The sequence below is a fragment of the Anas acuta genome, chromosome 3 (genome assembly GCF_963932015.1).
Source record: "Anas acuta chromosome 3, bAnaAcu1.1, whole genome shotgun sequence".
NCBI classification, from domain to species: domain Eukaryota; kingdom Metazoa; phylum Chordata; class Aves; order Anseriformes; family Anatidae; genus Anas; species Anas acuta.
In genome coordinates, this window is record NC_088981.1 from 98,802,464 (window position 1) to 98,823,833 (window position 21,370).

The following is a 21,370-nucleotide window of genomic DNA, read 5'->3' on the forward strand; positions in this document are numbered from 1 at the left end:
GTAACAGTGTGTAACAGAGTCTTTAATCAAATTTCTTTCTCTTTAGAACGTGCTGTGGAGGTTTAAATTCTCTCAGCTCAAAGGCTCTTCAGATGATGGGAAAACGAAAGTAAAGCTGCTTTTTCAGAATCTAGACACCAAACAAATTGAGACAAAGGTAAGTGACATATTCCTTCTCAGTTTAGTAAAAAATGAAATGGAATTATCAATTTCATTTACTGCTGCACTTGCAAATGGTAAACTGCAAATCACAGTTTATCTTTTTTTCTCCTATTCTGTAGAAACTCCACAATAAATAAAGTGATATAACATCTATAAATTTATTGCAGTATTTGTACAAGTCTGTTACTGAGCTGTGTTTTGATGGTGTTTCACTATATCAGAAAGATGATTTCTTTAGTGCAGTTGTTTAGCCTACCTGTAATCCTACAGTACCTTAAAATTGCTTTTGACAAGGATAAAGGAAAAATAAAACTATTTAATGACTAAATACATTTTAAGCTGCTGTATAGTAGACAATTTCAAGCAAATATGTTTAAGATATGCAGATAAATAAAATATTGTGTAACTTTTACTAGGAAATAACCTTAAAAGAGGCCAGGCACTTCCTGAAACCTATTGGTTCTACTGTGACTTAGGAGCATTCAGTGCTTTGCGGGATCTGGCATTAAGTTGTGGTGACAGCCAGTCACTACTATAGATGAGATACTGCTGGTGTCTGTTTCTGCTTCCGGCAATATGATATGGTTGTGAAACTTAGAATGCAGATTCCCAACTGAACGTCAGCAGTTTCTAATTCAGGGTTGTACTTTGAATTATCCTTGTGAGGTGTAGCTGTAATGCCTGAATCTGGCCTCAGCTTCTCCTCTGTGATCCTAAGCTTCTTGCAATTGTACACACAACTTAAAGGACTGGATGAAAATTGGAGAAATGGAATACTAAGGTAATACATTGATGAATAAACAGAGTGAAGAATAATTCAATAAAACATAAATAAGTGAAGACAGAATTATTCAATCATGACATTATGAAAGGAATGAGAACTTTGATTTGATATGACAAAGAAGAGGAAGGAAAGAGTGAGGTTCAGCTGGGATTTGGTGGACAAAAGTCAAAGAAAAATCAAAAAACAAACAAATGAACAACAAAACAAACAAACAAACAAAAAAGCAACCATGAAGATCTATGAAAGCTCTCAAATACTATTGCCTGGAGTTATACTGATTAAAATGATCTATAAAGTGAAAATTTGCTGTAATGACCATATCACAAAGGTAGAACAGATAATATCTTTACCTATCCTTTAAGATTTTCTATTCTCATTAAGATTCACATTAAATTGGACTGTGCTAGAACTATGCAGCCTCCCTGCTCCAGATACTTGGTTCATATATTTTCACAGAATCATCTAGGTTGGAAGAGACCACCAAGATCACTGAGTCCAACCCCTGACCTAACACTAACAAGTCCTCCACTAAACCATATCACTAAGCTGTACATTTAAACGTCTTTTAAAGACCTCCAGGGATGATGATTCAACCACTTCCCTGGGCAGCCCATTCCAATGCCTGACAACCCTTTCAGTAAAGAAGTTCTTCCTAACATCCAACCTAAATCTCCCCTGGTGCAACTTTAGCCCATTCCCCCTCGTCCTGTCACCAGGCACATGGGAGAACAGGCCAACCCCCACCTCACTACAGCCTCCTTTAAGGTACCTGTAGAGAGCAATAAGGTCGCCCCTGAGCCTCCTTTTCTCCAGGCTGACCAATCCCAGCTCCCTCAGCTGCTCTTCATAACACTTGTTCTCTAGACCCCTCACCAGCTTTGTTGCCATATTCTGGACTCGCTCAAGCACCTCGATGTCCTTCTTGTAGCGAGGGGCCCAAAACTGAACACAGTACTCGAGGTGCGGCTTCACCAGAGCTGAGTAAAGGGGGACAATCACTTCCCTACCCCTGCTGGCCACACTGTTTCTTATACAAGCCAGGATGCCGTTGACCTTCTTGGCCACCTGAGCACACTGCTGGCTCATATTCAGCTGACTGTCAACCAATACTCCCAGGTACTTCTCTGCCAGGCAGCTTTCTAACCACTCATCTCCCAGCCTGTAGCTCTGCTTGGGGTCAAGTATATGTCCCTACACTTCTAAATGGTATTATTTCTTAGACTTCGGAATTAGAGAGTAATCATGAAATAAGCATCTCTAATACTTATAGTACATACTGCAGTAACTGCCTCAGCTTAGTGTACTGAAAAAAACAGATGTTGCTGTATGGTAAAATGCAGCCAATAATCATGAATAGAAAATGTCATCAAATAGTAGAAATTTCATTTCCACTACATGTGAAATAAAGCTTGATACAGATGACTTATGTTCACTTGGCAGTAATCAGTAGCATTAAGTTTGCAAAAAATTTTTCCAGATTACATTGAGTTCTATATGCTTATAAATTCTTTGGGAAGAAAAAATCACATTTGGAAATTCCATTTTTGCATCTTGGTTACTAGCTAGAGATGGTATTTTTTCTCCTACAAATTTTGAGCGAAGTGCTTCTTCCTGTGCACTTCAGTTTTAGGTGAAGAACAATATATTTTTCCATTATTTTTTTTTTTCAATTCAAAGGCACTAATAAGTGTTAGATTCCTGTCAGTAGTTTCTTCTTCAGGTCCTTCATATTCCCTACAACTTCCCCTTGTACTTTCCCATTTCAATACTTCTCTGTACTTACTCTTCCTTTAATACTTCCAATAATACCACTTCAAATCCTTGAAACCCCTGCAAAGTCAGCAGAATGCCTGATAATGGGAAAAAAGCAGTTGTTGCAGATAGTTTGCAGGTATGTGCGTATTAACTATTTAGACAACCCATATTCAATGGGTGGCCAAGTGACCCCTACCCCAGTTGTTGGTCAGGGCAGGAAAGGACAGTGATCCTCCTGCCTTCACTTCAGCATGGGGTTGTGCCAGGACCTCCCAATGTGTCACATCAGCAACTTGTAACACAATTCTAGAAATTCAGCTCCTTCGAGGTATCCACCACTTCAACAAATGTGAAAATTGCACAAGTGTGTACCTGTGTAATTTCAGCATGTTATTTGTTTAGGAAATCAGATTTTTTTTTAAAAGCTCTTAAAAAATCTGTTTGCAGCATAGCATGTAAATGTTTTTCTATGAAGGAGTAGCTTTGCAGCTGTTTTGAAAGGAGGGGGAGGAAGACTAGTTATGAAGTGTTCCTGGACCATGGCATTAATGTGTAGTTTATATGTCTGTGTGTTCTTCCTTGAATCAGAAGTTTGTAATTATTTGAGCTGCAGATGCCCTTTCATGTCCCTTTGGCAAGGGGCTCTTAAACCTCTTCAGCCAAATGGAACATACTCATTACACACAGATTCACAGAATGACTTAGGTTGGAAGGGACCTTAAAGATCATCTAATTCCAATCCCCCTGCCATAGGTAGAAACACCTTGCACTTGACCACGTTGCTCAGAACCTCTTCCAAGCTGGCCTTGAACACTTCCAGGGATGGGGCATCCATAGCTTCTCTGGGCAGCCTGTGCCAGAGCCTCACCACCCCCTGAGTGAAGAATCTTCCTTGTATCTAATCTAAATCTTCTGTCTTTAAAGCCATTACTCCTTGCACTATCACTACAATCCCTGACAAAGAGTTTCTCCCCAGCTTTCCTGTAGGTACTGGAAGGCTGCTACATTTTAGGTACTGGAAGGCTGCTGTAATGACTCCCTGGAACCTTCTATTGTCTAGGCCAAATAACCCCAGTTCCCTCAGCCGTTCTTTGTAGAAGTGCTCTAGCCCTCTGATCATCTTCGTGGCCCACCCTCCCCCCGGACCTGCTCTAACAGATCTATGCCTTTCTTATGCTGTGGGCCCCAGAGGTGAACACAGTGCTCCAGGTCTCCACCTTCTCACAGAAGAGAAAGCAGAGGGGGAGAGTCACATCCCTCGACCTGCTGGCCACACTTCTTTTGATGCAGCCCAGGATACGGTTGCCTTTCTGGGCAGCAAGCACACGTTAATGGCTTGTGTTGAGCTTCTTATCAACCAGCACACCCCCAGGTCCTTCTCCTCTGGGCTGCTCTCAATCCATTCTCCGCCCAGTCTGTATTTGTGCTTGGGATTGCCCCAGACTATATGTAGACCTTGCACTTTGCCTTGCTGAACTTCACAAGGTTCACACAGCCTCACCTCTCAAGCTGTTCCAGTCCCTCTGGATGGCATCCTTTCCCTCCAGCAGGTTTGGCCACACCACAAAGCTTGGTGTCATCAGCAAACTTGCTGAGGGTGTACTCAGTATCACTGTCCATGTCACTGAAAAAATTGTTAAACAGATCTGGTCTCAATACTGACCCCTGAGGAATACTCTTTACTGATATCCACTTGGACGTTGAGCCATTGACAACTCTTCGAGTGCGACCATCCAGCCAATTCCTTACCCACTGACTGGTCCATCCATCCATCAAATCCATGTCTCTCCAATTTAGAGACAAAGATATCTTGGGGGACAGGGTTGAATGCTTTGCAGAAAGCAAGTCCAGGTAGATGATGTCAGTTGCTCTTCCCCTATCCACCAATGCTGTAACTCCATCATATAAAGGCACCAGATTTGTCAAGCACGATCTGCCCTTAGTGAAACCATGTTGGCCATCATCAATTGCCTCGTTATTTTCCTTGTGTTTTAGCATGGTTTCCAGGAGGATTGTTCCATAATCTTGCCAGACACAGAGGTGAGACAACACAGACCTGTTACATGTCAAATGTTTCTGTGTAAAATGCTTGCTTTTGTATTTTCTTAACAGTGAAAAATTAAGAAGAAAAAAAAAACATAAGAAGAATCTGTGAATATTTTAGTAGTAGGGGAGAGCTGAAGTCACGAAAGCAAATAATAATTCATAGCTTACTGCATAAACTGAGCAAATAGCAGATGAGAAGGGTACATTCTGTGCTTTTTTGTTTGCTTCAGTTATCAAAAAAAAAAAAAAGAAATAAATTACATCCCACATTACAAGGGGTTATAAAGAAAAGCCAGAATATGGAGGGAAAATGGTTGGAGTATTTTTAAATGATAGTTTTCACACTAGGAGGCAGTGGAAGTTGTGTTTGAGAAGTCCAGGTAAATAAGTAAAATGACAGAAAGATAATTTTTTTTCTTTAAAGGACCAAGGGGAGATGTAGAAACATATAGACCAGTCAGCCTCAATTTGATAGTAGAAAAATACAACATTATTAAATAAACACAAAGATTATTGAACAAACAATTTGTAATTACATAATTATAGAGGAAATAACAGAATTGTAGGAAGTAAGGTAGATTTTTGAAATGAGATTCTATTAAAGTTGCCTCATTTCCATTTTTTTGACAGGATAACTGCTGTGGGAGGAAACAATAGTCATGATTTGTCTCGATTTTATTCAAGTTTTATGTGATATTCTCATAAGTAATTTTGGTAAATAGAACCTAAGTTACCATAAAATCAATTGAGAAATTGAAAAAGCAATTTAAAAAGTAGGTTCCATCAGTTGCTTGAAAAAATAGAAGAATATAAAATACCCAAATTTTCCTGATCAAGAGTCACACTCCTTTAATTTCCTGTCTGGTGAAGGTTTGAAGCTGGAGCATGCTCAGCAAAAATAATATCTTGGCAAGTAAATTTTCCAGTTAACAAATTTGGATAGATTACACAGGAATAATAAAAAACAACCTCTGATGCAAATCTCATCTTCCTGCCAAATTTTAAAGTCTCAGGAATTTTGCCTGAAGTTTTCTTTTGAAGAGTAATTTTGTTGCTGGCATAGTAAATATCGGCCAAAACATTTTATATTTGGCAAAGTTGTATATAACTTACATACCTGAACACATGGTCTAGTACAGAAAAAGTTCCAAGTAATGTCAATAACGTTAGATATTCTGAGTCTACATGGCAAGTACACTTGCTTTAAAAAAAAAAAAAAAGAGTTATTAATATTTCTAAGATTGCATTCATGTTTTAACTCTAGCTACCTGGAAGCTAAGATCTTTTTTTTTTTCCAGGCATATTTTAATTGAGCCATATAAGCATTTTTTTCTCATCTTGTTTTTTTTCTATCCTCTGTTGAAAAGAAAAATGGAATTATATTTTAGCAATTCATTCACACTGAGAAAGGAAAGAGACCTTATTTATCTTTCTTCACTACATTTCCTCTTTTACCAACTTGGTCACAAATATTTAATTGAAGAAAGAATACAAAAATAACTCATATTTTCACTAGTCTGTTGTGAGCCATATTCATTTATTTAAATTCATTTTATTTAAAACAGGAGAATTTCAGAAGAGTGATCAAGGACAAGTCAGCAACTGTGCTTCTGTCTTTAGATTTACTATATGCACCTGAGAGGAAATGTATTCCACATTAGTTGAGAGATATGGGATATTAAAGAGAGTACAAGTAAAGCTCTCTCTTTATAGCAACATTAATCTCTAGCATCAATAAACCATAATCTAGCACTCAAGCCCTTCTGTTTTTTTATTAATATGGGTCTTTTCTTGCTGAAGTCTGGCAGTTTACTACTGAACATCTTGAGAGCTTGAAAAACATTTGCAAGATTATGATGGATATCAGTTAAGACTTTACCCATTTGAGAGTATTGGACAGTCTGATTGCTGTTGGAAATTAATTTTAATATTTTCTGGAAGGAGTGAATTTAGTTGCCTGCTCCTAGACAAGCATCTTCAGAACAACTTTTCAGATGCGTTTCTTATGCATTAGTAAAGTTTGCATCTGCCAATGCCACATTTAAACGTGTTCCAGATTTGACAGTAGACAGTGGCAGTCGGAATCACTGAAGCTGACACTGAAAAGTCATCTGATTCTTCCTGGTCCCTGTAGAACACTTAAAAAACTTAAGTACGATTCATAGATAGAGTTGCAATTTATCTGGCATTGATTTTGGCACCATGGATCTAGTTCTTATGCTTACAAGGTAAGAGCACCATTTTAATTTGCATGTGTGTGTGTGTAAATGATAGTCACAAATATTCACAAAGAGTTTTAAATAAAAATTTACAGCTGAACAAGCTTTCATACCTCATTCCGTAGCCAACAATTTATTTTTGCCTGTTTATAACTGTTTTAAGCTGCACAGTACTAACACATTTGTTCTTTTCAACCATTATATGGCAACCAAGCTGTGGTATACATGCTAAAATTTAGAACTGAATTTAGAATTTCTTGTTCTGTTTTGACTCCCATGAGGACTACAGTTTAAACCTAGATATGTTTTTGTTGTTGTTTTTGTTTTGTTTTGTTTTACTTTCCAAAAAAGAATGGTTAGCATTTCAATCAAAAAGAATGAAATAACATGCTGAAGAATGCAGTGGTAACAGTTGTACTCATGTCAACAATTAATAAACACTAAGACTCACCAGTGTCCTTAAAGAAGTCATGAAATGCACAGGTGCAGAAAATGTAGACGCTGACAGATAGAGCCTTTACACAATACAGGCTCATATCTTGTTCAAATAGTGATTCAACATCTCTCAGAAGTAATCAATAAACTTAAGTGTGTGTGTGGTAGTGATGCAACAGGCCTGTTAAAGTCTTTATGATATATCATATATCCAACTGTTATAGGTGGGTGGGCAAAGCAAGAACATACATTTTTCTTACTTGGCTGTGCACGTACAATGATCAAGGTCAGTGCAGCGTGCACGTATTTTATATTCTCAGTACCAGCAGGCAGTTTTGTAGTCTTGTCTTCCCACTGCTTTAATCCAATCTTTTATACTCTTCCTTGCTTGCTGTCTTCCTTCCAGTGCCTTTGCTGTACTTAACTGCTTATTAGGATGCATATAGAAAAATGAAATAGCCTTGATTATTGAAATATTAGACATGCAGAGATTCTTCTAAATACACATAAAATAGACAATTGTAATTAAGGGAAAAAAAAAAAAACACAATACAGCAGTCACAGATGAGGCAAGCAAGCAGATAGGTGGAGTTAGATGATGCAGGGCAGATAACTCAGTTATCTGCCTGGCTGGAATCCTCTTCCCCTTTCCCTGTTGTAATCTTCATCCAAGAATATATTCACCACCAGAACACCAGTTCTCTGAGCTAACTCCATCCTCAAATTGGGGCACAAACCTGTACCCCAACACCTGTTCTGGATATACACGACTGCCCCTTGCTAGACAGCTTCAAGGTTGTGAAGGCAGCCAGTGCAGACATCAAGTGTCTCTCAGGGACAAAGCACCACATCTCCACCCTCATTTATGTCCTACTGTGTCAAATACTCCTGTGATTAATTGGATTTCTCAGGCCTCAGGGTGAACATTACTTCTCTGATGACCATATCTAACACAGTCTACTGCAGTTGACCATATCAGAGCCCTGCAACAGAATACTTTCAGAGTTCTTCTTCTCTCTTCGTATACTCCTCCATGATCTCACCCTAATAGAAAACAATATAAAATAGTGAAGATGTTAGAGAACATGAGGGAAGTGAGCTAACTGTTAAATTACATGTATAAAGCTCATATGCTACCTTGTTCTATAACAACTTCTAAAAACAGTACCACTCTTAAAAGTAATCCTTCTGAGGGACCTGCAGCGTTATCTGGAGAAAACAGAGTGCTGTCTTCACTTAAAACACAGGTTTGGCAATGCTTTTTCCCTTTCAACTGCATGTAAATTATATTATATAGAAATAAGATAATATTGTAAGTATCAAAAAGATTAATTTTAACAAATTAGACAAAATTCTGAGGTACACGGGAGGGACTGCTGCAGTTTGGTCTGTACTCTGATAGAATCAATGAGCACTGTGCAGTAGGGGAATTGGATTGACTCCCACTGATGACACATTCCTATCTCTCCTCTTTTCTTATCCAAAAACTCTTCACATAATATTGTTAGAGCAGTCTGAAATCCTGCCTACAGTCTGTGTTAGCTATCTCTAATTGTTTTTCTTGATAAATATGTACAGCTTAGAAGTGAATATATTTGCAGTAAGGAAATGAAAAGCTTTGTAAAAGGCTCTGAGCTCTTTTAGCTTCAGACACTCAATATGTTGAATGTCAGAATGAATCAGTCAGAACCTGAGGTGAAATTGTTGGATGAGTTCCGTTAATTTTGGAAAAAATCTAAGACTAATGTGAGTGCTTTTGTATTTTATAATTTATTGTTTTTAAATATTATAATTCAAGAGATTTAAACTTTGACTTAAGCTGAGAATATATACATTATTCTATAGCATTTTATACAGAGTTGCATTTATTAAAAGTCCTGTGTGTATGCTAGATTTTAGTTGTGTAAAACTTAATACAAAGGGAGTTAAATAGTGGCACTACTTTTTTTCTGAGTGTTTACATTAATTTTATATTAATGTTTATGATAGACATATATTGTCAATAAAATACAAATAAAATAACAATAAAATGTTTTAAGAAAAGTTTCTTTATGACCATATCTATCAATCAAAATAGAAGTGGTTTCTTTATGCCTCCAAAAAATCAGAACAAAGATTACATGGTCTAAATTGCTCAAAGGATTTTAACCAACACTTACGCTTCATTTTTCTTCTACAATGAGATCTAATGTTGAGTGTGAGGCCCAAATGAATACTTCAGCAACTGAATGCCAATTATTACACATTACTGAAGTGCTTGGTTTGATATAAGTTCTCAAGAGATTTTTCTTCTTTTAGGGCAATTATTTCTTAACCTATTAACTAGCAAGTACACAAAAACAGAAGTTTGAGAGAGTTTTGCCACTTCCCTTGATGTTATCTTTTTATTATTATTATTATTTAACTAGATATGAATCATAATAAATTGCACAGCCTGCTCATTGGTTGTGTTGGCTTATGCCTCTATTGTTTTCATAAGATTATAGGGTGTTTTGTGTTTGTTATTATTTAGAATCTTGGAAGAGTCCAAGATTTCCATATAAATGGAAATTTATGGAAATTTACTTTCCAAGTGTCCATAATTTCCATATAATTTCCATTTAATTTAATTTCAGTTTAATTTCCATTAAGTACAGGGGGATCCATAGTTGTTTAACACAATTAAGAGAACTTCTATAATTGACAGATTGTTTTACTCCAGTTAAGGTATATTTATTTGCTCACACAGAAGCAACCAAGTGCAGCATTTAAAGGCGTAAGGGTTTATGAACTTTTTTGCAATTAGATGTTGCAGGTAGCAACATTTTCCAGAATACATTTTGATAAACTTGTGCTGGTTGACTAGAGATTGGAAGTAGTGGGAAGTCACCTAGCAGTTTGCATTGCGTTTCAAATCCATTGAATGATATACTCAGAAAGCAGAATTTTGTAGTAAAGAGCAATGAAAGATGAATAACAGCACACCTCCCTAAACCTTGATTTAATCAAGATGCAATGTTTAAGATTCCTTAATTTTTGTCACGCATCTCTAATTTATTCTCCTTTGTTAGCTGCTTTCAGATAAAAGAATATCTGACTTTTATTGCAATACATATTTCTTCAAAATCTACTCATAAAAACTAAAATGTTCTCCCATTGCATGGAAGGAAAATAAGCAAGGAAATATTGCAGAGGCACATTGTGTAAGAGATCCAATTATAGTAATCTGTTTATAATGGCTTATTAATTCAAATGAAAAATGGCCTGTGCATAGTGTCTGAATTCACCTATTTTTACTTCAAAAGCTGTAGGAAAACTTCAAAAATTTTTGACGGGATAGGGGAGTCACTTCATTTATGTTAACAAATTCTCAAAGCTGTAGAATTACAAAATTCTTGTGATTCAAGATTCTGGAAAGTTAAAAATTTTTTGTCTGATAATGAACGACTAAACACAAATTATTATATACATCCAAATATCTCTGCTTACATATTCTGTATAGGATTTAGGGGATGAAAGCATTGTTCTCCTAGGCTTATGTGTGCACTGAGAGAACAATCTCTGAGTGCTTGCTTCCAAAACTTACTCTGTCCAAAGGTTACTGTGTCTGAGGAGGACTTTTCTGTAGCTTTCTTGGATGTTTCATTGAGCATGAAGGCATTTGTAAGGCCTTTATAGTGCAAAAGGCACTTGTAAGGCCATGATACCATGGGTATCATGGTATTATGAGCATATCCTGGAAGCATGCTGAATATGATCCCATTACTCTTGTTGTACGGTAATATTGCTTATTGCCACAATATGCTGGAGAAAATAGACAGTAAAAGAAAATTACATTTGTCTGAGAATAATAGATTTGTTTAGTGGAAAATAAAATCCCTGAGACAATAAACTATATGTGCCTGAGCTTGTAAGGAAACAGTGCACAATTGTTTGAAAAAATATATGTACTCATCTTCATCATGAACTAGAGTCTTCAAATATTGAAAGTCTGTTGCCACCTTCTCCTTCTTCCACCTTTTTATTTTTCATGTGTCTGATCCTGTTTGCTTCATAATTCCACCAGAATCCCTGGCTATTTCCTGAATGACACAGTAAAAAGGCAAATATCAACTTTGTTTTATTCTGCAGAATGTGAGGTAGAATAAGAGTCTACAATTTGTGTTCTCCTGCTTGTAGCCTAGTCAGTATTGAAAAATGAACAATAAACCTCTATTTTTGATCGTTTTATTTATAAAAAAAGGTGTTTGTTTGTTTTTTAAATAATTTGAAATCCCCAATGAGTTAATTTCATTCAGGCTCTTGGAGACCACATTTGTCCTATAAAAACTCTTATTAGCATTTGGGAAATCAAGCAGTTTTTCCTGTATTTAGATTGAACATTGTGTCCTGTATCACACCAGACTATTTATTTGCTTTATTTATTTATTTATTTATTTATTTATTTATTTATTTATTTATTATTTATTTGCTTAAAACATCCGGATTGGTTTTATTTCTACTGAGCCAAGTACAACTTTTTTTAAAAAACAAAGTATAGTACACTTAAACTGGGGAATCTACCAAGCAGAAGCAAAGAAATATGGCTAAAATAATTCACATATTTTATGTGAACATAGTTAGTCTGGCTTATGAATCTTGCCAAATGCTTACAAGTTGCTTTCCCGTAATGAAATCACAGTATTACTTGTTGTGTATCAGCACCTGAATTAGTCATTATCTGCCTTCTGTGGAGATGTACAAAATGACCTCGTATTCTGGTAATACTTTACTGCCACAGAAGAGGAGACAGTATGATTACGATCATATAACAAAGAGACATAAAATATTTATTAAAAATAATAAAGGTATCTATCACTATGGCTGTTACTTACTTCACAGTATGTTCATACACCAAATGTTCATATACCAGATGTTTACAAGGACACCTGTCCCATTATCTTTAGCTTCTGAAGGAATCAACTATCTCATAATAAAAAGTCAGTAAAATAAAGATGTTGAAAAGGAGAATAAAGAAGAAGGTATATAAAAGTTATATATTTCAGGGAAGTGCTTAATCACAACAATATTGGAAGTAGAGTAGTAAGCAATACTGGAAAAATAAAAATTCCATGGTGAAAAAATAAATCTCTCAAAATCTCTCAAATGCCAAACATCCTACAATGAACACTGCACATCTGGACAAGCAGAAAAACAGTTTCTGACTACCTGTAGTATTTTTTAAAAATACTGTAGTACAGAAAGATGAGATTCATCATAGTGGTCCATTTTCTGGTATATTCCTGTTAACTCCTTTGGTTCCTTGAACACTCAAAGTTGTTGCAGAAGTGTGGTTAATGCAGGTGTCTTCAGAATGTCCTCTTTAGAAAGCTTGGGCAGATCCTGAAGCTATTACTCATGTAAGTAACTCTTCATTCTCAGGAGTACTTCCAGTAGTTTCAGTTAGGACATCCCTGAGTATGGACAGTGCCTGCGGTGGGCTGTCCCCCCCCAGCAGCTGACCACCCACTCAGCTACTTGCCCCACCATCAGTGGGAGGGAAGAGCAGAAATGAGCAAATTTGTGGGTCAGAATAAGAACAGGGTAATAATTCACCAATTAAATTACTGTCATAGTAATAATAATAATAATAATAATAATCGTCATCATCATCATCATCTGCAATATATCTTGCAAAATGTAACTTAATTAAGACATTTAATTACTGTTCAGGTGCTGGGAAACAATGATCACATTTAAACACTTAGGAAAAACACCTTTTTTCCCTTTTCCCCAGTTCAGAGACCTCTGCTCCAAGTTTCCCCCGATCTTTGCTACAAGATATACTCAGGCCTTCTGGTGAGGTGGCACATGAAGTTGGGGTTAAGATGCAATGGTTTCTTTCTGACACTTCTCGATTCTCATTTTATTCCTTTGTTGCTCCTTCCTTCCTACTCATTTCCTCTGCTCCAACATGGGTCCCCAATGGGCTGCAGTCTTTTTGAGGGTGTTTACCATGGAGCACTTTCTGCTGCACTGTCCTTGTTGCTTTTTTTTTTTTTTTTTTTTTTTTCTGCCCTTTCTTAAGTGTATTTCTAATCACCACCATCTTGAGTGCTGGGCCTTGCCGTGCCCTGCAGTGGAGCCTTTGGAGTCAGCTGGAACCAGCTGTGTCCGGCATGGGGCATCCCCAGCCTCTCATAGAATCACAAAATCATCAAGGTTTGAAAAGACCTCCAAGATCATTTGATCCAACCATCCCTCTACCACCAATATTACCCACTAAACTATGTCCCTAAGCACCAGGTCCAACCTTTCCTTAAACACCCCCAGGGACGGTGACTCCACCACCTCCTTGGGCAACCTGTTCCAATGTCTGAACACTCTTTCTGAGAAGAAATATCTCCTCTCCTAATTTCCAACCTAAACCTTTCCTGGAACAACTTGCTCTCCTTACAGAGGCTGCCTATGCAGTCTTCCCACTGCCAAAAAATTTGCCAGCAATGCTCAATACAAAGTTGCCTTTGATAGCAAAATGATTTCCTGAACAGGAATACATTCCAAATGTTCTGTCTAAGGCAATTATGTTTAGGAGATACTGTAAAATACTGTAATAGGAAAATCAGAAATTCAGTAATTTAATTTTCATTTAAAAATAAGCAGATAGGTTATTCCCTGATAAGCTACTATGTAACCAATACCTTTAAATGCATATCCTGTTGAAATCAAATGTGTTCTCCCCAAACCAAAAACTATACCCAGTATCCAGCTGCAGATTTTACAAATAGTAACATCATACAAATTTAACATGCTTTTTATACTATATTTTTTTGTTATTACGTTAGAATATTGCTCCATTTCTGTCTGTTGAGATTGGGAAAGAGAAATGTTGTCCATTGTGCACAGGTGAAATATTTTATAAAAAGTCAAGGGAATCTGAGACCTGGTTAAGAGTATTTTTCTTGCTGAATTGGGGCATATGAATTTCAAATAGCCCTATTTTTATGTGCAAGCTGTGGTATGACTTTATCTTTGCTTCCACCTGGCCTCTGTCCTTCTAGCTTCCTTCCTTTAGAGGCTGCTAAGGTATGTGTCCTCATCAGCCTCCCCTGGTTGAGACTTGAAACCACATCATTCCCAAACATCTTTAACTTTTCAAATAATTTAAAACATGGGGTGATATTTAAATGTTCTTGCAAGTTGAATGCTTTCATTTCCTAAGCTGAGTGAAATGTAAACAATAAAGCAGCAGAGGGTGAAAATTAAATTGACATACTGCACTTCCAGTGAATGAGGTATGGATATCCATCTTTTATTCTTAGCACTTTTAAATTTACAGTTCCCTTTAAAGGTTCAAATTTTAATTTAAAGTCCATTGCCGTTTGCTGATTAGTCTTTTCTGTATTTATGTAAAAAATTTATAGACCTGAGTATGAAATCATGTTTTCTCTCTTTTTTCTCTTGCTTCCTCTTTCAGGAACTTGAATTTCAGGATTTGACGGCAGTATTACACTGTATTCACTCCTTTATAGCAGCAAAAGTGGCATCTTTGGATCCAGTATTCATAGACAGCCAGAGCATTGCAAGAAAATATATGTACAGTAACTGATATAAGATTATATGTTGTGATTATGGAAAATAAATTATTTTCTTAAAGAAAGTAGTTATTTCATGCACAATATTGCAACTTTGTGATTTTCTAAGAAGTCTGTAGTTGTGTTATCTGTAATGTTAACAGTTTTCACAATCTGTTCAATATTTTGAATCTATGAGTTAACAAATATTAAGTCAAACTGAATCAGTTTGTTGTCTTCAGCATTAATGTAAAATTCTGAGCAAATTCAATAACATTTGTGGTGTCATTTTGATTTCTGTTCTCATGGTCATACATATCCCCCATATCAGATAAAAACATGGACTAACGTTTGAAAAGTGTGTGTCCAAAGATTGGCCTCTTAAGTGCATTTTGAAAATTGCTGCAGCCCTCACTGTAGAAAAAAATAAACAACAACAACAAAAAAACTAATTATTCTAGAAAACTGCAATAAGAATTGATTTTTCATCTTGCTTTGGTATGTTTGAAAAGTATAATTCGTTGGTCCAGTTCTTTGGAGGCCTGAGAGTTAGCTGGGGCAAAACACAATGTACTCTATATGAGACTGAGGAGAAGGCATAAGCACGCATTTGAAATAACTATAAGCACCGACCTGTAGGGTTTTCTTATATATTACTGAAGTTTCCATGAATCAGTCATCTAATCATTCATAGATTACCTTGACATTAGCCTCAGATGTGATGCTGTGCAGACATTCCTCAGTGACTTCTTTGCTTGGCAGAGGATGTTGCCAGTATGGTGATAGCTGGACATAAAGATTTTTCTAGCCCACTTAACTTTTTATTTTACTTCACCTCTAACCCTGATTTACATACATGCTTAAATAGAAATGAAAAGAGTTTCTCCTTGCTAAGAAAATAATGCAGGTCTACTTTTAGCATATCCCTAACATTCCTTTTGAAATCACTTTTTTACTTGCACAGCTACTGAAAACATCCTGATACTGAAAAATTATAAAAGGAAGACATTTTAATCTTAGTGGTAAGTAATACCAAGTATTCCAGGCTTCTGTAATAGAAGTCTCATTTGTTCTTAAGTGCAGTTTTGAGTCAATATCAGGCAATATCTTTGTGTGTTTTTTTTTTTGTTTGTTTGTTTGTTTTGTTTTGCTTTGTTTTGTTTTTCCCTGAGAAATTAAAAAAAAAAAAAAGCACACAATCAAGAAATGAAGCAAGAAGAATATCCTAAATATATACAATGAGTATGGATCAACATAATCAAAGCCCTGCCTATATTTTAGGAGCACAAGAAAATGTCTTGATAAAGTAAAAGCCTAAAATCACTGTATGCTAAGAAAAGAAGGTATGTACCTTTAAAAGAGCTCAGATAAGGAGTCTTTACATAGCTTCAGTGCTCAAATTTAGTCAGAGAGGTTCCTCCTCTATCATAAGGCAGGTAGAGCAGATTGCAGTGGGCCTAAGGCACCTACTTTAAAGGGATGCTTATCTGTCCACTTAAACCTCATGCACAAATAAAGTGTCTAAAGTAGGTGATTTGATCCTACCATAACGATTGCCTACTGCAAAGTGGTATCTTGAGAGAAATTAATTTCAATGTTAGGGATGCTGGTAGCAATTCTAGTGCTGTTTACAGATCTAATGTTTGCAAGGAGGCATAATAGAAGAGCTAACTACTGTCAAAACACTATGTAGCAAAACTGAGAAATATTTTTATTGACTGTAAATATGTACTTATAACCATTATGATATTTTAAACAAATAGCATCCAAATTTTATATTACTTTTTTTTTTTCAAAGATGTATTTCTCAAACATGCTTTTATTGAAAATATTTCATATAACTTTCAGCTTTCCTTTTACTTTTCAGCTTTTTGTGTTTACTGAGATTTTAACATTCACAAATGATAGCTTATGATAGATACATGATATGATAGATACAATGATAGATACAGTCAATTCTCAGTTATTAGCATAAACAGTTATAGATGGCAGAGTGAATGATGGAATGATGGAATTCTTCCTCTGTTTTACTGCTATTCCCTTATATGCAAAGTTCAGCACTAGGAAAAAAAAGAAAAAAAAAAAAAAAGAATACATCTCCAAATCCTGTAATTAAAACCTTAAAAGAATTTAAGTTAAATTTATTAAATAATCTTTCATTCTTTCATTTCTCCTAAGAAGTTCCTAAATTTCATCCTAAGATGAAACAAGTCAATATCAAACTAATTGCAAATACAAGATGCAGTTAGGACTATATTCATGAATTTTAATAATATTAACATTAGAGGTCAATACAATAAACTTTCTGGTAAAGAACAATTTCTTGGAACTATAAGGATGCCTCTAGTATTTTATTTTGACAATTTATTCCCATGCCCCTTCCACTTGGAGGTTGCTGATTATTCTCAACAACATACGTTTTCTTGCAAATTATTTCTCAATTTCTCATTTCAAAATTTCTGATTGTCTGTTATATTTTTCAAAACAATTCTATTTATTTCCCTGTTAAGGATTTGTCTTTCTCCATCAGAATCCTGCATTTATTTTCCTTAGAACAGTTTTGTAAAATAATTAATTAATTTTCTTACTTTCTTACAAGTAACTTTCTTACTTGTTTGGGGGAATTCCTGACCTACCATTTTTGCAAGACAGGATTTTTCTTCTGATATGTGCAAATCAATCCCTAGAAAGATAAGATAAAAAGTTCTTAGCAATTCACCACTTGGACTTCAGGGCTGTATTTTAGAAATAATTCTCCAAAGAAGTTTTTAAAGAGACACTTGAAATTTCTTGTTAGCTCATTCTCTTTTTCCTTCCTTTCGCATTCTGCAACAATCCCAAAACAGAGACTAAAGGCCAGCCTTCAGAGGAAGTTGGCAGAGCCTGGGAAAAGCTAACACAGAGCTTGTTACTCAGCTGTGATATGGATTTTATAGGACTTCCCCAGGATCTTGTATTTCTTTGTAGGTCTCTTAACAGGGCAACATACATGTATGTCATATGGGAAAATGTTAGACTACCAATTTGTTTGGTGTCTTATGTTTATTTGTTACATTTTTTTAATGTCAGTAAAATATATTGTTTTTTCATCACCTTCACCGTGTATGTAATATAGCATGCCAGGTATCATCACTATTGTCACTACTTTTCAGCTTGCTGAAGACCCCAAAACAGTAGGATCCCCAAATGGTAAATAGATCTACTGGTGGCTAGGTAACCTCTACAGTCATCCCAAAAGACTCAATCACTGAAGCAGAGGACAATTGTTTTGTGGTATCTGGGCAGCTGGAATGTCAAATATTTGCTTAATAATCAAAACTGAAAACAAAATTTAATATACTTTCTTATGTGCTTGTGATATATTAAGCTTTAGTTTTGCTACCTCATTATTCATTTGTGTACAGTTTCATCTTGTTTTTTTCCAGTGATCAAAGTGATACCAGAGTGATCAAAGTGATACCAGAGTTGAGTAAGGAGTAGGAGGAGAGAGGCATTTGCTACAGCAAAGCTCTAAACAGAAGGCCAACTAAGGACACACAGAAAGGTTAGAAAATTGTGCAACATCACAAAATCAAGATAGCCACTCATGATTAGAAATGTAGTAAAACCAAGGTATTTTCTATATGGCCTGGTTATGTCTTTAATTTAAGCTCAAAACTTCAAACAGCTAAATATGACTCCACTTGGAAACACGATATTGAGTTGTTACTCACTTGAACATGATATATGACTTGTGCCATGGATTTAATGTCAGTGATATGTATTCTAACTAAGGAGTGCTATGGGAACTGGACTTGGGAACTGGGCTTGAACTGTACTGTAGGTTTATTAAAATAACTCCTGGCATTCTTTGATCAACGTTAATTGAAATCTGCAGAAAAGTTCTGTGCACAGTCATGAGCTGAGTGAGCTAAGGTCTGTTCCCAGTAAATGTCTTGGTTGTGCTACCCTGTTTAAAACAAGGGAGACTTTAATAGAGGTGCTGTGTTCAGACCATGCCAGATGGCCTCAGGGATGGAAAATGAGCCCTGACAATTTTAGTCATAAATTTAGATGTTGCTATAGATTCACACTGACTTCAGTTGAGGCAGGGCCTCACCCAGTGCATTTCACCTATATTATTTATATTTATTTGTTGCAGGAAGAATGGCCGAAAATACGACAGACACTAGTATGGTCAGATCATGCTCCCTTTTATTACCCGAATAGCCTGACTTTTATAGCAAACTTAACAGGGGCGGATAGTGTCTTACACAAGATTATTGGTCAAAAGCATTCAGACAAACAACTGCAAGAAAATAACCCCACCTGCAAGAAAACAACCCCCTTGTGATTAGCAGTCACATAGATCCCGTCCTTGAAGCCAGCTTCTGGCAACAATATTTTTCTAAATTCCTCAACTAGGCGATGTGGGAACACTGTCATGGGAACTTCTCATAGTCATCCTGGTAGCTTGGTTTGCTCAGCTGCAGCAAGTCATGGGATCTTTGCTGGTTCAGAAGTCCCTCAACATTTATTTTTGATCATAGATGTAAAGCATAGAATTACAATATTGAAACTGTGCTGATCCAGCCAAAGCTTAAGTTCTGGATATATGACCTAAATTCTTTTCACACTAGGATCTTTAAAAAAATGGAAAGTATTTCAGAGTAATAGCCACTCTTGTGCCAGTAAGCTTGAAGAATAAACAAGATTTTCTTTTATTTTATTATTTAGGGGTGGGTGGGAGAGGATAGACTCTGACAGATGTTGCAATTGTAAATCTAACACCTGTTTTCTTTCTGAACTACATTCATTCATAGGTAACTTCCAACAAGGCATGCTTTTCCACAAAACCTTTAATATATAGTCTGATCTTTGTAGTGGCATAAGCATTATTTACAAATGCCTGAAGTTCTTTTTAAGTAGATTTCCATAAATGCTTCTATTGTTGGCATTTTGCAACACCTCCCTACCCACCTGAATATCACCTCTACTGCTATTGCATCAAAGTGCATCAAAGACAATGGACGTTCAGAAGGAATCCCTTTCCTCCATGCCTACGTGAGAGGTCAAGAGAAGACAGTGGTGATTTCTGTCCCTCTTTCCAATGTATAGGAAGTGGATCAAAGCACTACAAAAATGGAGGCAGGGGAAGGATGGACAGACTGTGCAGTCTTAAATTGACTCCTTTACATAAACATACAAGTTGAAAGTATCTATCACTCGACATTTCGTAGAGAAATTCTTTCATGTAGTCCTCTTACTTTAAGTTGATTGCCATTGAGTTATAGCTGCTGAATAGGGAGCTATTTCAAAGAAAATAATGTAAAATATATCATGTAATCATCTATTTAATTTCTTAATGTATGCTTCAAGGATGTTTACATACTTTTTTTTGTTAAAGCGTGTAGAGAAGAGATTATCTGATGTGAAGTAAAAGACCTTGTAGTAAATTTATTAGAAAGCACAAAAGGGATTTATGTTGCATGCAAGATGAAATTGAAGATGTATTTTAATCTGGTTCAGCCAGAAGAACTCTACAAGTAAAATCTTTTCATTAAATTTGAAGATATTAAGTCCTATGGACTGGAGCCGAAATCCACTACTGTTGATGAACAGACTCCAAGTGACTTACATAGGACTTAAGCTGAAAAAGAGAAAAAGATAAACAATTTTAAATTATACAGGCAGGGAGAAAACCTGTTTTCTTTTCTAATATTGCCTTGGTGCACAGCTGCTTTCATTGTCAGTACACGGGTGTATTCCTGCAGGGAAAAACAAGACAAAACAAAACAAAACAACAACAAAAAAAACCCTGACTTTTCAGTGAAAAATCAAACCCAGACTACTTGGACAGAAAACTATAATATTTTATTTGGAAAGGCTGCTATGATGCCCTATAGGAACTACAGTTATGCAGGTGTTCATACCTCCAGTCTAGATGCATCACAGAGCTTTTTTCTTTTTTTTTTTCCTTTGGAAAAAAGCATGATATATTGTGTAAGTGTCACTACATTGGGAATTGAGAGTGGCAGAAGGGTCTAAGCTACACAGGAAAGTAGGCTGCACAAGAGCCTTCTGGTCGTGTAAACACTGAAGTGCTAATTTCTAGGGAGAGCGGTGCTCTTTCTTTTTATTTTGTTTTTCACAAAGTCAAAAGCTTTTAATTTTGAGTAGGTGAGTGGGGTCTGGAGAGAAATTATGTTAGAGAGGGTTTTGTTGCTGTTATTGTTGTTTGGTTTGGTTTTAATACAGAATTTATTTATTTACTTTAATGCTGAAATCATCTTTTTTACTAGAAATAAGACATATTTACAAGAACAATTAACTGAAAATATATTTAATGTTCATGTATTTAATATTTTTATTACTGTTAGAGCTGTTAGAGTACTTTATTCTTTCTTTCTGTAACACTAACTTGATCATGACTGTCATAGTCGTGACAGTCTGACATA

General features: G+C 36.0%; 1 protein-coding gene across 4 annotated transcripts in view; it reads left to right on the forward strand.

Moving 5' to 3' along the window:
* The window catches only part of SNTG2 (syntrophin gamma 2), a 285,480-nt gene extending 264,764 nt beyond the window's left edge, over positions 1–20,716 (forward strand). For 3 of the 4 annotated variants that reach the window (XM_068678487.1, XM_068678488.1, XM_068678485.1), the window contains 2 exons: positions 47–157; positions 14,837–20,716. In XM_068678487.1, coding sequence (XP_068534588.1) covers positions 47–157; positions 14,837–14,968 — 243 coding nt within the window. In that variant the 3' untranslated portion in view covers positions 14,969–20,716. Of the gene's footprint in view, positions 1–46; positions 158–6,312; positions 6,500–14,836 lie in introns of those variants that run through there. The other variant, XM_068678486.1, reaches the window with a different exon arrangement.
* Positions 20,717–21,370: the final 654 nt, after the last annotated feature.